General features: G+C 33.7%; 1 protein-coding gene across 4 annotated transcripts in view; it reads left to right on the forward strand.

Annotated features, from left to right (window-relative positions):
* The window catches only part of tn (tripartite motif containing protein thin), a 73,140-nt gene that overhangs the window by 38,771 nt on the left and 16,529 nt on the right, over positions 1-17,840 (forward strand). For 3 of the 4 annotated variants that reach the window (XM_035352802.2, XM_035352804.2, XM_085824031.1), the window contains exons 3-4: positions 1,533-2,973; positions 8,837-9,118. In XM_035352802.2, coding sequence (XP_035208693.1) covers positions 1,533-2,973; positions 8,837-9,118 — 1,723 coding nt within the window. Of the gene's footprint in view, positions 1-1,532; positions 2,974-8,836; positions 9,119-17,840 lie in introns of those variants that run through there. The other variant, XM_035352803.2, reaches the window with a different exon arrangement.

Raw genomic sequence — 17,840 nt, forward strand, 5'->3', positions numbered from 1 at the left:
ATTCTTCATGCTTTAATCAATACATAAAAACTATGGATACGAGTATGTAAAAAGTTGAAATGAATATGAGCTCAGGCATGCAGATTAGCTGACAAATTCATTAAAACTTTTCCCAGTCATTCAGGGAGAGGGGCAAAACTCTTTAGTCCTAATTCAATTCCATTCCTACATGGTGATTGCTCGGTGTTTTATCACTACGCCATTTTTACGAACATCAGAGCCTTTCGATATCTTGAGTATGCACACCTGTATAACCAGTCCCGTAATTTTGAAAATACTGCACTGCTTGCTGTTCTGCAGAACGCAGGACAAAATCATTTATTTTTTTCAATGCAACAGAAGAAGAGAAATAGTCATTAAAATTAACCAAATTAATCATTAAATCATTTTCACCAAAACTAAACTGGCTTGCCGAATATCACTTTTACGCATAACCAAATATTTTATCATCTATATTTTTTTTGAAATTATGCATCTTTTTATAGATACATTTAACTAAATAAAATAAGCAACGAATAAGACTACCGAAATTTATTAATTGATCTTTGATTTAATTCCACATCCTCCCAGTGCTGTTTCATTTACCGTGAAAATCGAGCCATTTTCTTCCAGATGGCTTATACTATATAACGTGGTTACGAGCCTGTTTCCCTCATAAAGTTTTCGGCGAAGTCATCCCTCCTCTTAGTCCAGATACTCCTTGAGTGCTTTTCAAAATCAGATAAACCAAACAAATCTAGAAAACTATGTAAAAGATCCCTTCACTTAAGCACAGAGAACTGGAGTGCTTAGCCGTAATTAAGATCACTATTGCGATAACTAAAGCAAATTTATCTAAAATAAATTCATGTAATTATGTAAAATATATGTATATATATGTTATATTAATATGTATTTATATTTATGTAATTATGTAAAATAATTTATGTAAATAAATTGACCTAAAATAAACATATATTTTAATGATAATATATCACATTTAAAAATACAAGTTAATTTTCGCACCATTTTACAAAGTTTAATTATTTTAATAAACTTATAGTATGTACTATAGAGAACAGTGTCTTCAAAATTTGATAGCAATAAATACAAAATAACATAAAGATTAAATAATAAATTTAAAAGTTTCAATGATATCATCAGCTAACTGAAGACTTTAACAATGCATTTCCGCAAATAAAATTCATCAAAGAAACAAACTGCTTTCTACAGTGTTAAATATGACTGTTTTATTTGGCTTAGCAGCGCATTAAATATTTGGGTACGAATAACTCAGAATATGTGTTTTACATATTTATTTATTTATTTATTCTTTTTTTGCTCACTTGACCTCGGATACCTACCATTAACTTTATTATATTAGCTTATCCTATTACACTAAGCAACAAGTTTTAAATTGCCTTCCTAAAAATGAAAATGTTTTCGATTATATCTTTTCTGGATATATAGATTACAGGATTATTATCATTTTATTACTTCAAGGAAGTCACGCCTTTTAAAATGTGTTGTTATTTTAATTTTATTTATTTCAGGTACGGTCGTGCGTCGTTGGTCAAGACTTCATCATTAGATACTGGAGACAGCGTTAGAAAACCCTTGGACAAGAAAATGCCCCCACGAGCAGCGACTCCCGCGCGTCAAGACGACAGCGATTCTGACGATGAGGAAGACGAGGATGAGGCGTACGAAACAGCTCGGGAGACTCCAAAGCCTGTGCAGTCTTCTTTCTTCAGCCGACAGAGAAGGCTGCCGGAACCCGAACCGCGTCTTCTAGAGATGCACGAAAGCGAAGACGAGGAAGAATCGGAATCTGAAGAAGAGAGTGAAGAAGAGAACGAAGAAGAAGAAGACCAAGAGCCAGCTGTTGCTAATGGAACACAAGTGAAAGACATCCCGCAAGTGGCTAGTAATGCTCCTGAAAGTAATGAAGATGAAGAGGACGAAGAAGATGAAGAAGAAGACGAATCTAGCAGTGAGAGCAGTGAAGAAAGTGAAACTGCAGAATCGACAGATCAGGTGTTTGAAAATCGACCAAACACATCAGACCAAACCGCAATACTGCCATCTTCTCTTGATTCCAAGAATACTGAGGTCAAGAAACAAACAGCACTGTCCATCGATTCCGATGATCAAGAAGAAGAAAGTGAGAGAACTTCTGAAGATGAAGAGGAAGAAGAATCCGAAGAATTCAAGTCTAAAACTCATTCGAATGATACTATATTAACGAATCCAAAATCATCCTCTAATTTATGTGATACAAGTGTAACGAACGGGCACAGAAGTCGTAAAAGGTCAGATGACACGGACACAACCGATAGCAGTTCTGCGAGTTCCTCTACAAATTATCATAGCCTAAGTCGTAACACAACACCTCTCGTGTCACCGAATTCAACAGAAGATCGGCTGTCATCGGAAGGCAGTGGAAACGATTCCAATACCAGTCGATTTCGACGGCGTCCTTTCTTAGCAAGAAGTAAGAGTTCGCATGAAATAGGACTGGGTTATGATTCCAACTTAGGTTTAGATGACGAGGAAGAGGAGAAACCTCCAGTTTCTCCTCCCACATATCGGACTCGATCTGAACGAATGTCCGAGGACAATTCTAGGACGAGGTCTTCTTTGATCGACACACCTAACAGCAGTAACAGCTGTTGGGCAAATTATTTAAAGAATAAATATGGCAGCAATGCGGCAGGTCGCGTTGTGCCCCGAAGTCGTAGTTCGCATTCCCTGTATCAGAGGAGTGATAGTGAGACATCTGATGACGAAGTACCCTCTGGTCGAGATCCAGTATTGTCTAGTAGTTCCTATGGCTTCTCAAATCCTAGGAGTACGTATCTGCAGAAGCGTCGAATGATGCTGAAGATAGGATCGAGGGGTACAGAACCTGGCAACTTCACATGGCCTCGAGGAGTTGCAGTAGGCCCCGATAACTCGATAGTCGTAGCTGACAGTAGTAATCATCGAATACAAGTAAGTTTAGTTTTATTGCGATGAGTATTCTTTCATTTTAAAATGCAATCAATTAAACAGTTTTGCATATTACTGGGAGCGAGTAAGTCCATTAGACTGTTTTGCCATTCTTAATCTCCTGAATTTTAGCTACGGATTAAAATTTAAATTCCATTTTAAATACTTAGCAAGTAAGCGAGTAAAAAGGGCTCACCCATGCATTTAACCCTTTTAAGACTAAAAATTAAATTATTGAGACTGCATTGAGACAATAGGGTTAAACTATCTCTTTCTGACAGAGAGAAATGTTACTAGAATAACGGCTATTGGCATACCTCTTGAAGTTTTTTTGTTAACAGAATATGCTTGTTTTGCTACTTTCAGTGCTATTTCTTCCAGTGACAAATGGCTCTATATTCAACATTACGTTGCAGAGATATTAATTTATACTTTTCATTCTGTTAGCCGCAGTTTAATCCATGATGTCCCATTTCAGCTTATGTCATGTCAGGTACTCTGGAGATGAACACAAAAATCGTATCATTTCAAGCCTTTTCTTTGCTTTGGCAGGTTTTCGCGGTGAGAATATCAGAAATCATGCCATTTCAGTCTTTATTTACTATTATTAAGGAATTTTTGTTTCTTTGTTAAATAAATATTTAAAAAAAACCTACGTCATGGTTGAAAATTGTATTGAATGCGTACGAGACTTAACATCTTTGACCATATATTAAATCTGCTAAATTTCTTGGCTGTCTGATGTTTATTCACGAAGAGATTTTCTTTGTTTGCTTTAGAAGCACAAGTTTTTTAATAAAATGAACATATATTAAGTAATGTGGAATAAATAATGTTATGTATGAAACAAAGAGGGAAAATAAATACATAATAAAAAAATTGAAAGGCTTCAATTTGAAGGGTCTCTTAAAAGAGTTTGTTGAGATTTGTTACGCCTCACTTGAGCTCACAGTCTGCCCGTCTGCTGTTGTGCGCACTCCTGCTAACCCCCTTTTCCCCCAGTCTTTTTAGTTTTATTATTAAGCATCGTTTCCTTCTCCCTCAGATCATATACAATTCAAAAGCAAAACCGCAAAAATTTTAAAAGTAGTATACGTTTAGAATTCTCGATGCAGTGTTAAGTGTCGGCATACATTTTTCTATTTTTTTCAGTCTTTTTTCAGTTTATCATATCAATGTTTAGCTTTCTTAGTAAGATGGCGTATAAAAGTTTTCTTCATCTTTTTATTACTAACGTTTTTCATGTTAACTTTATTTATTAAATTCCACTTTCTTCGCGCTTACGCCACAAAAAATTCAATTCAACAGCAGAATCATAAAATATTTAAAAACAGCATATCTTTAGAACTTCCGATAGTCTTTCGTTTTGGAAATAAAAATGTTCTATTCCGTATAGTGTTGTCACTGCTCGCTTTGAAATCGTTGAGTATGTTAATAAAAAATTCATTAAAGTTTTACAATATATAAAATAGATAATAAAACAAATTGGAAATTCCCAATTCGAACTTCCTTCAAAAATCGGGCCCATATTCCGGTGGAGGACTATGTTATTCAGAATCTGACGGCTCTAAGTATCGTTTTTTCTCACAATTCATATATCAAGAATTCATTCACCAAGAAATATTCATATATTTATCCAGATTCTCTCATTATTTAATTTCTTTAAATATAATACAGGGCGGTTATATTTGGAGGCAACAATATGAAAAGTGATGTAGACTTTTATAGTAATTCAACGCAAAATCCGATTTCGAGGCTAATAGCCCATGGGCTATTAGTCTATTGAGACTCCCTCTTTTGGGCTATTTAAAAAAAGAGAGAGAGCTTATTAAGGTGAAAGCACAGAACTGGTTTTAGACAAGGAAACAGAATATATTTTTTTAATTTAACACTAAACAGGAACTCTGACAAATGGCGTAAAAATTCCAATTCTTAATATGCAGATCATTAGTCTCCTCGAACAGTTTTAAACGATTAGTCACTAAAATAATGAATCTGTTTTATTAAAAAACTGTGATAACAGTATTAATTTCATGAGAGGCAAAGCGTCATCGTTAGTTCACATGTATTTCCTAATTACGCATTATTTTTCAAAGTTAATGTTGACCTTAGAAGAAAGGGCTGAAATGGGTCTTACCTACACCATCGAAAAAGCTTGAAATGGGACACTAACCGCTTAATCCCGCTCCAGGAATTCTTAATCGCGCCTGTGTTACAAGAAGGAACTGCATGACGTTATAGAATTTTTCTTCGGAAGTTTTGCAAACATTTTCACCAACTTACTTCTAACATAGTTCATTTCTGTCTTGTTTGCAGGAATGATGGAATATAAAATTAATTATGCCTCTCCATCTTTCATAACTAAATATAATAAAGAGATAAACAGTTGTGAATCTAAATTTCATATTATATTAAACGCAATAGGAGTCGACGTAGAAAGGAGCTGAATTTTATTCTAAAAGATTATTATTAAAATATAATAAGAGTACAAGACTTAGTATTTAATCGAAATTTCACTTAATTACTTTGTAGAATCATTAAGATTTTTGAAGCAGGAGATGTAAAAAATGTGCAGTGCCTTGGCTGGAACTCGAACCTTGGACCTCTCGAATACGCATCGAGTATGCTTCCAACTGCAGCACGAATGCATGCGAAAACGACGGGAAAAATACTTTATATATTCCTCCTTTTAAAGGGCGACTGGCGATTAGGGGACCCAGTCGCCAAATGCTAGTGGTGACGAATTATCATTCACTACCTTTTCTTTTTATCTTTAACAGAGTCTTTTAGAACCTTTTAGAGTCAGAATACTGAAGAAATGCGCAATGCCCTCGCCGGGACTCGACCCCTAGACCTCTCGAATACGCGTCGAGTATACTAACAATTATACCACGAAGGCATGCGGAAAGAAGAGAGAAAATTTATAACATATACTGCCTTCTCTAATGCAGTTCAAATTTAGTGTTACTCAAATTCTAAGTTTGTAAGGTGGCGCTGCAAGTACCGGTTAAGAATTTTGCTGTCTATAACTGATCATTGCAATGAAAAATAGACTTCTATTAATCAGAACATTAAAAGAACCAAGGTAAGCTATTTAAATCTTATTTTTTATTAAAATATTTAAAAACAATCTTGTTCGATTATTTATGTGAAACTGAGGCTAATCTTTAGCTGGAGACCGAACTTGGCGAAATATTTATTCGGTGACAATTGCAAATACAATTATTGGTCAAATACGGTAACTTGTTTCAATGCTAAAGAAACACAAATACTTGTTGGCACCTGTCCAACTGTCACCAAATTTCGCCTATATAAGTCTGTCTATTTCCCCAACTGAATATTAATTATAAGTGTACTTAGAATTATATAATTGTTTAAAATTTTTTATTATTCGAAAGTTATCAGCATTCTTTGAAATTTAAAGCAGTATTGTATTTGAAAGTGATGGCAAAATAGTTTTAATTTTTTTTACTCTTAATTTGGGTGAAAAAGACAACAAAATTAATAAATTACGTTAATTATTAACGGCAAAACATTTTAATGGACTTCAAAACTTCTTGTGATCTTCAAGTAAGCTGACTGTTCGAATTTTTATTTGAATTACTTTTCCATGACCAAAGAAATATTAAAAAATGCTTAAATGATTGATTTGAGATTTTTAATAACTTTTTAATATTCTATGCCTTGCTTTTTATATTATGCTTAACATTTATTTTATTGCCTGCTTTTCTTTGCTTATGATTTGTGTGTATGTGTGCAAGAGCACAGAAAAATAAAACTGTGGTGGATATATATATTTAATAATTCAACATTTTTCATTATCTTCCTTAACTTTCTAGGAATGATTTTTATTTTTAATTTTAATAACTGCTTTTCTTCTGCAAACTCATGTTCTCTCTTTTGCTGCTTGCAAGCTTCAGAGAAACTAACTGTAATCTGAAATGGTGACATAAATCATCTTTTGTTGTTCACAAGTTTTAGTTTTCTATATATCTTGGGCACATGCACACTCATTTAAATTTTTGCCTATGATGCCTATTTTTCTTTAACAGAAGTCAATGTCTTAACTAAAATAAGCGTAATCTGTGTGTGTCGTGTCTTAGGGTTTCTGGCTCATTTTCGGTTCGAATGTTAAACATAAATTTCATATTAAGCTGAATAATAAATAGTCCTAAAATGTTACATAAAATGCTCATATCCTAAATGATATGAGCTTATAATTTAGTTTGTAAGGTATTTATTTAGGAAGATCACGTATACCATTAGGTGCAATGTTCTCATGTTAACAAAGTAATATTCTATGCAAGCATAGTTGCTAAACAGACAATACGAAATTTTACAAGAAATTTTTGTCCGTTTCAGAAATATAAAATTGCTGTTAACTATTATTTTAAATGAGCAGATACCAGCTTTGATTACTTTCGTACAGACTACAGCTTCTTAAAGCAAAAGTTCAGAAATAATTTCCTAATTATTTCTAAAATTAGTCATCTGCTAACTCATTTACCAAATTTTTTTATTTGATACCTTATAAATTACTTAGATTTTCGCCCTTCTAATTAAAATGTAAAAAGGAATCTTGCATTTTATTATCAAATTTGGCCGTGCTCAGATACTGTTACTTACGAATTCCTTATGTGTCTCTTAAAAGATTCTTGTTACAAGTTATTTCATAGAAATATTATAAAAGTACTTGTGAACAACTTTAGATCATTTTATATCAAGTAAAAATTTTTTATTTCCTATTTTTTCTTCTCGAGAAATGGGAACTCATTCTCGCTTCATAAGATAGCGATTGGATGGGAAAAACACAGCCATGTAGAATCTATGTAGAAACCGTGTGACACCCATATAGAATCCATGTAGAATTCTAAACGAGATCTTGTACGAGCCTTTTCCCCAAACACAATTTTTCATGAATTTTAGATCTATAACAAACTAGTGTCTTGTCTGCTTCTGGACAGATGGTAAGTTGGTTCCTCAGTTACTGTGCACACCATGTCTTAGTTACGGCCATGTAGAATCCATGTAGAAACCATGTAGGACCCATATAGAATCCATGTAGAAACCAGGTACAATGCGAAACGAGATCATGTACAAGCTTTTGCCAAAATTTTTTACCATTTTAAAATCTTTTCCAAACTTGCCTCTTATCTACTCCTGGACATATTTCTTACTCAGTTTTTGTCTACGCCATGTCTCAGTTGTAGTCATATAGAATCCATGTAGAAACCAAGTAGGATCCACGTAGAATCCGTGTGCAATCTACGTAGAATCAGAAACAAGATCTTGTGCGAGCTTCTGTCTCGAACGCAGTTTCTTATCGTCTTGAGATCTGTTGCAAACTAGCTTTTCATGTATATCTGGGCAGATGATGAGTTGCTCATTTACTCTATGTAATATACGTTACACATGTTAAGTTACACATCAGAGTTACAGTTACTATCTAAGCCAAGTTGCTCAGCTATTGTTTACGCCATGTCTCACTTACGGCCATGCTGAATCCATATAGAAACCATTTAGGGACCATATAGAATCCAAGCAGAAACCATGTAGAATCCGAACAAGATTTTATACAGGCTTTTGCCAAAACTAAAGTTTTTCAACGCCTTGCGATTTGTTGCAAACTAGATTCTAGTCTACTTTCAAGCAGATGATGAGCTGCTCAGTTACTGTCTCTTAATACTACACTGCAGTTGAGCAGTTCTGCTTGCATCCAGATTTCGCTGAGATAGGTTTTTGCGTACTAGTATACTTATTTCCATTCTCATTCGATCGCTATCGTAAGTAGGGAGGATAGGTTTCCTTTTTTTTTTTTTTTTTTTTTTTGGTCGAACCACCACCGTTTGTATTTTTTTGTTCTCAGGTGTTTGATTCCATCGGTAAATTCTTATTCGAGTTTGGGGCTTATGGTAGTGGCGAAGGGGACTTCGACTGCCTGGCGGGGGTCTCAGTGAACCGGATCGGTCAGTTTATCGTCTCGGACCGCTACAACCACCGCGTCCAACTGTTCGATCCGACGGGCCGCTTTCTCCGGGCTTTCGGGTGCGAAGGCCGGACAGATGGTCGATTCAACTACCCGTGGGGTATAGCCACCGACAGCTTGGGCTTCATCTATGTCTGTGATAAAGAGAATCACCGAATACAGGTAAGCAATTTCAAACTTTTACATATTCGGTAGTGTATGAACTTTCACATATGCGGTAGAAGTGTCAAATTCTCACAATCGCTTACCATTGATTGCACGTCATGTTTGAATTGAAGCAATACATGTATACCAACCTAATATAATTCTTTTCTCTTTCTTTTCGATCTGCAACCTTCTAAATGTAAGCGAAAAAAGTATCTTCTAACTATCCGCACCCTTGCAAAAAGCTGGAGACATTTGTTTGGCTATCTTTATGTCTCATACATACATTCCGTACACAAAAAGGTAATAAAAACAACCATTTTATAAGAAATAGTATGAGAAAGACTACAATATGGAAAATAAAATGGCTGATATTTACATTTTTACAACCGGTGGATGCTGTTTAGCGAATGACAGCTAATTATAAAATGTGTAAATCCACGTATATACTCAAACTCATGTGTGGTATACCGCATGCATGAATTGACTGCTGTCATGTGCATACTTGAATATGCCTCCAAAACATGACAGTTCTGCCAAATGTTAAAAGCGGGGGTGCGGATAACCGGTAAGTGGCAAAAAAATCTAATTTCTGGGCGCACAACCTCTTTTCATCGAAAAATACACTTATTCAATTGTATTTTGAGAGCTATGACGGAATAAAGAGGATTTTTTAGTAAATGATGGGCAACAATTTAGTATAAGGATTAGATACTTACGCATTTTCCCGTCGAAAGTGAAAGGTCAGCTGAGATGCCGCAAAACTTGCACTAAACATTTCGACGGAAGTCTGAAAGAACAAGTCACTGTTTTTTCAATTACATAATCACAGATCGTTTTTTATTTTATTAGATATCAAGCCACACAAGCCATCAACACATTGATATAGCACATAAAATCATAAATGTGAAATTATATGACACATATCAAAAGACGTGAAATTATATGACGAACAAATTAATTAAAATTAGCGCCAGTCGTTCAAGCGGAAAAAATCTTAACTGACATTTAAAGGAGCAACAAAATTGCCACCTTCTTTGTGAATTCGTTGCCACAAATTTACGCTAAGAAAACCAAGTTGTGTTGTGGGATTCCACCGTTTCTTTAATAGCGCAGTTTTGCCAACCCCTAATTCTTTCAAAGTTTCGAGAATAAGCACCAGTTAGGGACGGCGCTAGACATTTTGCCGCTCGATGCAAAACTCCGCGACTTCAAAATTCTGCCACTCAGTTTTTCACTAAATTCTAAGTATTTTGCCTTCTCACCTAGAAGCTAAGCGCTGGCCTTGGCACCAATATACTCAATTCTGTAACTTTGAAAGTACAATGTTACATTGGTATACGTCATTAATCCATTCCAGATATTTGGGCTAATACCAAACTGGGAATATACCGAACGAACTTTTCCAATAAGAAATAAAGGGAAAGTAATTATCTGGTCTTATAAAAATCCTATTACTATTATTATAACATTGTTTAATACGAAAATACAAACACAGTGGGAGAAATATATACTATACATAAGTAAAAATTTGCCGTACTTGTTTACCAATTTTCTTCTGTCAGGTCACTACTTTCACCTAGTTGAACTTTGCCTATGCCTTTTCCTCAAAATGTTTCAGGGTACTTGCGTATTATCCCGTCGACTAACCAGCTATGGATGCCTGTGTCTTTTAGAATTCCACTGTAACGATTGGAGGGTAGCAACCGCTGCCGAAATTTCCGTCAATGGGATAACACATAAGTACATGTTTCAGAAATGTGATACTGTTGATCATTCTATACAATGCTGTTAAAGCTCAGTTGAGCTTGTTGGGACTGTACTTTCCTGCATGGCTTTAGACATCTATTTATTTGGCGAAGATATGGCATAAGATCTGGTTTTAGAGTTTGCTCTACATATATTATCTATTACCACGTTCTAGTACACAGTTGGTCTTAACATTGTCCCGAGAGATGTAAACAAAATAGTGCGTACAGTCCCGTCTCCGAACTTATATCGTACCCCAAACAAATCTCATACAACAAGCAAAAATTTTCTCTTCCAAACAGGAAGTATATAAACTTGGACTTATTCTAAAGTGGACATTTAGCGACGTATCACTGTACCGCCCTGCTTGTTTTCTGCAGAAGATAAGTTCCAAATTTTAATCTCCCTCCCCAAATACAAGAGGGAGGAAAAGAAAGAAATAGTTCGTTTGTATTTTTTACAAAAATCTAAAGTGGTTTATTGAAGATCAGGGTTAGACAAAACCAAAGCGAATATCTTGAAAACTCGTTGCCGATGTCGCACTTGCTCATTGGCGCTAAATCGTGCTGTTTGGCGACAGATTTTAACATTCGAAATTGATCGACAGAAAAGTGCAAAGACCGGAGATATGAAAAAATGCAGCATTATATATTTTTATCATTAAAAAAATCTTCACCGTTTTTGTTCTTTTTTCTTGGCAATATTTAATGAAACTATCATAACTTTGCTGGCTTTTATGACAATAATGATTCTATAGTTTTCATATGTCTTTCTAATATTTGAGTTAATAAAAATTGTTATAATTAGTTTAACAGTCAAATTACCACAGCAGTTAACGGACATATTATAGTGCCTTTTTTAAAAGCTTTTCTTTAGATTACTTGTGATGTTCCTCTCCCTTTGTCTATGATAAAACGTCGAGGAACCTATTGAACTACGTAGCGACTTATCGCTGAGTTCAGGCAACTAAGACGTAGACTCTAGAAGGGTTAAATTACCTGTTTATTCACTCAAATAAATAATACAGTTGGCCCCTTCTCGGGCTTAAGGTAAGCATCTACTCGGACTTTAACACATAATAAGAAAATAAGAACTAATTTAATATTAACTAAACTAGACTTAGCCAAAGCTAGACACAATTAAACTAGCCAACGTAACAGCTTCCATAATGAATTAGCCAAAAGGTAAACATGCGCCACTAAGGGATCCTAGTCACTTTCTATCGAAGTTAGTTTGAACTTCCAATAATTACTACTCCTAACTCATTTGCATTCAAAACGATTGTATAAGTTTATTCTGGAAGGGAGTTGTAAGTGGGAAACAAGAATTGAAAGGAAAGGGTTTAAAAATTAAAATAGCTGTTATAAAATTAAAAGACACCTTACACACTCATGTTGTTTCCCTGCGGTTGGAGTAATTTTATCATGGATTTTAACCTACTTCCTGATAAGCTAATGAATTCAAATTTTGCACTTGTACTGTTGGTCGATGATAATGCAATGTGGTGAAGACATATTTTCAAAATGCAATTTATATTTTTTTATTTAATGTTTAAAATTTTTTTTTGCGCATATCTTCGCTTAACGAACAAACTAAACCTATCAGAATTTTAACTAAAAATGTATCGGATATAAAGTTTTGAAATTTTCAAGGGTTACAAAACTAATTTTTTGCTCTCTTTTAACAGAATAGGGGAAAAAATAATTAATTGATTGATTTTCTACGTTTAAAAAAAGTCTTGCAGTCTGAAGCAAACGGGAGGAAAAAGAGTTTCTCGCGGGAAAACTGCTTTTAATTTTACAATTTTTTTTCCGTACTTGGTAACAAATTGACAATATTCTTTTTTTTTCCCCTTTTAGCTTCAAATGCTCGCCGCAACATCATTATCACATTTATTTTAAATAGAAGGTTTATACAGTAAGATTTTACGTAATACGCGTATATTAATGATTGCACTAAAAGGAGAAAAAAATTATCATGCATTTTAAAGGGAATAATAGATTTATTTAAATAATTCGTCTAGAAGTTTATATCGCGAATAATAAAAGCGCCAAAGTAACGAAATCTATTAATTTAATTGCACTGTCAAAAGCATGAGCTATTGTTTTTAAAAACTTTCCATTATTTGAATTGCTTTGTCAAATGTAAAAAGATAATGGCTTCATTATCTTTTTTAATATATCATGCACGTCCCACGCTTTTATTATTCGCGATATAAAATTATAAATAAATTCTATAATTAGAATAATTTAATATCTCATTTCCATTTAAACTACATGATAAAATATTTTTTTTTCTTCTTTAAATTCATTAAAGCAGATTTTATGAAGTCCAATAAAAGAACAGTACACTTAACAAGAACGTAATCACCATTTTAAGCAACATTAGTACTTTATATTTTGCCCTTATACATTCACTTATACTTTGAAGCGTGTCTTTTGCTATCTTTTCTACTCCTACTCCAAACAATTTCTAACAAAGTAGCTAATGCGCACGGATTTTGGATGGAGTTCAAGTCAAATCTTACGTAACTTAACGTCAAGGGATGTTTTTCTGCTCTTACGCGAAGGTTGGAAAGTTACGTGGAATAATGCCCGCAAAAGAGTATCTAAAAACGTAATAGCAGCAGACTTCTGCTGCTAATTTGGCTTAATGGATGAAAATGCTTAAAGAGTACAATGAATTTTTTCCTTCTTTGATCATCAGTCATACATTTGAGTTTCCAATTATAAAAATATTTTGCTGAAACTCTCAACTTGGAATATGGGTTTTATTTAGTTTCTAGCTTTTCAACTAAATACGTTTGAATATTTTATGGTATTTACGTATTTTCTCGTCTACCGTTAAACTGCAGTCAAGTAGTGCGATTTGGCGGCATTTATAAATAAGCATATTGTGACAATACACTCATAACATCTGAGCTTTCGTATAATGTAACCCCGATTGATTCTCGATAAACAATCTTTTGTTGTTATGAAGACGGATTTAAATTAGCTATCATTCCTGTATTTTTCCTACATTTAAAAAAGAAACGTTAAAACTTGGAATCGGTCTTCTTCAGAATAAGCAGTGGATTATTTTCAAAGTTATTGGATCGTACCATCAAAACAGTGTATGGTTTCGTAGAATAAATCGGCTTTTCCTTGGTGTTAGCTTGAGATGTATTCCAGAGTTTTACTATTTTTAAAAAGATGAATTATGAATTTTCTAATAGAACTGGTCGTTAACTTACAGCATCTTGCCATGTTCATTTCAGATATGGAACTGATAATATATTTTGATAAAGAAGTATAAACGATAATTCTTGTCATTTATTTTCATTAAAAAAAAATAATAATAATAAAAAAAAAAAAAAAAAAAATCTGAAAATTTTCAGATTTTAAATTACGTCCAAAGGGGCGTTTTTTTAACGTTTTGAGTGTTACCTTTATTTATTAAATATCATGTTCTTTGCACTTAAACCATAAAATTCAGTTCAAGAGCAATATCGCAAAATAATGTTAAATTAAGCATATCTTTAGAATTTCCGATATACACAGTCTCGCGAGCTGGAGATAAAAGTATTTTTTTTCTATATAACGTTGCCATTTCTCGCTTTTAAAGCATTGAGTTTGTAAATCAAAAATTCGTTAAAGTTTTACAAAATATAAAATCTATAATAAAACAAATTCCAAATTTGGGATTTCAGATGCCCATATTCGCAGTAGGATTTCGTCATTCAAAATTCGATGGCTCTATGTACCATTGTTTTATCACAATGCGAGAAATAGACAATCATTTATGCAGATTTTTCATTATTTAATTTCTTCAAATATAATGCAGGACTCTAACATTTTGTGGCAACAGTTTGAAAAGTGAACCGACGTTTATGAGTCCGACGCAAAATGCCAAAACGAAAGCAATAGTCCTTCGGGACTGAAATCCCTTTGGACTAACAAGAAACATTATCTACCGAAATATTTCAACAAAAATTTGGAGAGTTAGATTTGTTATGTGAGTTACTGATTAACATTTTTAAACAAACTATTTTATTGCAAGGAATATTTATTTTACAACAAGAAAGGTTTAAAAGAGAAAACAATGTCTACGTTTTAATATTGACTCGTAGTGCAAGATCCAAAGAAAATTCCAAATTTCAGTATCCGAAAAATATTGCGAGTCACTGTGAAACATTACTTTTACTCAACTTCTTAGATTCTTTTCTTCTTTAAAACTTAAATGCGTAGCTTAGTGGTTCTTGAAAACACTAGGTAAGAATAATAAAAAGTTTCCTAACTTCTTTAACATAGTTTTAGAAACGTTTCTTACATTTCGTAACTTATGTGTAGGTAATAATGGCTTGATTACAAACATTTCATCTCTAAAACTGCTAATTCACTGTTGCTTAGGATACTACCACTACAGACATAGTTACCTAACTATATCAGAGTTGTCTTAAGTAAATACGTAAATATGAAAACAAGAGTTTAAATTTTTAATAACCTCAGCTTTGGTTTTCGGAGCTTGAAAATAAGCAGCTTCACATAATTATTACATAAACGTAACTTTCCATAAATCTCCCGAAAATCTGTCACAAATCCCTCTTTCGTTAACGAACAAAAACAGTGACTCACATTTATTTTTGGAGAATTGTGTTTTTCAGTTTTATTTGCAAAAAACAATTACTAAAGATTAGTAAAATGATTTTATTATTTTTTCACATATACTAATGATAATCTAATGTGAAAACTGGTTGTTTTGAAAGAAGATATTCAAAATGTTTTTAGTATTATAAAATATAATAATAAGGTTATTCAAAAATTTTTGAAAATGAACTCACATAAGTATTCGAACACTTTGAACGAATATAATTTTTAATAAAAACATTAAAGTAACGGGTCATTCAATATTTCTTTAAATATCCTTTCGCTAAATTTACATTCATGCACTTTGGCATATTCGTGTAAGGATGCTCCATTTTATTCCATTCGTACATAAAAATTGCTTTTAGTAGAACTTCCGCAGGAATATCATGCTTCTTATTCTTTTCTCCAACTCACTTCATACATGCTGTACAGGATTAAGTCCGAAGAATATGGATTATTGTTATTATATCTAATATGCGTGTTATACCTACCCCTCTCCCATTGCTTTTGCTTTTGTTTTTGTTTTTGCTTTTGCTTCTATTATGTATTTACATATACAGGTTTTTTACTGTACAAATTTTCGAAGTTATTGTAAGAAATTTGTTTTTTACAATCACTGGCATTTCCTTTTTAAAACTCTGCTTGGCAATGGTTGATCGCACACTCCATTACATTGACGCTCCCAAATTTGCCTATGCAGATTTGACTAGTGGCAGTTAGGAGTCTCTGTCGGTTTTATATTGTCTTCACTTGAAGAAGTTAGGACGAATTGGTTTCACTTTTCAACCTTGAAATTATGATATGACCTAATCAATTGCTTCATTATCATCTTACTCATCTTCCCCATCTGCTACTTATTCGAAACTCACATGTATTAGAAAATCGTTAACGCTGTTATACCGGCTTAGCGACTTTAGGCGGGTACCCGATAATTGCGAATGCTTTTCGCTTGAACTGGGAATATGGATAAGTTTTTAAATTTCAGGACACTGTATAATAACCTAAAACTTATTTAAGACTATATGTTTATGAACATTATCTTGATAGAACTTGAATATATTTTGCATTCCAAGTGTTTTCTCAGATCAGAGTACTTACATATTCATACCAATACGTATTATTCTGGATAAAAACAAAACTTCTTATTCCAAAGGCAGTGACGCATCCTCACGCTACTATATACCGCCGTTCGTAACAGTACTAGGTTTCTCGAATGCAATTCTTATTCTTAATTCGACTTTTGCCATACATTAATTCGTCAGTTTGACCTAAATATATTAAATTTTGAATTTACTGCAAATATAACATTGTTCCAATATACCAAAACTTTGCTTACTATAGATTTTGAGGACGCTAGGCATATTTTTCTTCTTGACAAAATTGTTGATAGTCCACTGTATGCGTAAGTTCTAAATGACTGTTTTAAAAGCTTCAGACTAATTCTTATTGAAAACCAGTCTTTTAAATCTGCTGAAAGATATACAACAATAATTTTTGCTGTTGTTTGATTTTTCATAGAATAAATCTGCGATTCTTTGGTGTTAGCTTGAAATGTAATTCAGACTTCAGTGCATTTTCAACGGTTCCATGAAGTTTCCTTGAGAATTTTGAGCTTTCCTCTAAATGCAGTATGAGTAAGAGCCAGTTTTTGTCGAAAAGCGTTTTGTAAAAGAGCCCACCAGCGGCCGAGCGGTAAAGTCGCTGAACACTGGTAGTTCGGTCCGAGGTTCGAATCCCGCGAACGGGCTGGCTGCATGGGCGTTTTCGTGGTTTTCCCCATGTGTAACGTATATACGAGCCAGTTTCCCTTAGAAAGTCCTCCACGAAGGCATCCCTCCTCTTAAGCAGATAGCCCTCGAGGCTTTGCCATAATCACACACACACACAGTTTTGTAAAAGAAGCCTACCTTTGGCTGATAATATTTTCGAATACATTACTTTAATTAGCAACTTAATCTACCAATTATCAAGCTGTTGTTTCAAACAAGGCTTATAAAAACAGACTAAGAAATTTAGTTTAAAAGCAAATATTGGAAGTCGGAAGTTCATATTTGAGATTTAGCAATAAATGCAGGACTTTATGCTCAGGGTGTTTAAACATTTTAAAACGAATTTGGTAAAGAATTTTTAAAAATATTGTTACGTTTTTTTCTGACACCAGTTGTTACGTTATTTTCTTCCCTAAGTTTCGTACGGGGTTCGTAGATTTGGAGTGAATAACGACGACACTTGATGAATTATCGAAACACACTTTATTTAGCCAATACTAATCAGGACAGCTCCAAAATCACTTTTTACAGTCGTCGAAGATTTACTGTAAACACGCTGAAACTCAGCGACACAGCCTTCACACTATCAGGCTATAA

Source organism: Stegodyphus dumicola, chromosome 9 (assembly GCF_044657685.1).
Source record: "Stegodyphus dumicola isolate Sdum_Otavi_A_Nest chromosome 9, ASM4465768v1".
NCBI lineage: Eukaryota > Metazoa > Arthropoda > Arachnida > Araneae > Eresidae > Stegodyphus > Stegodyphus dumicola.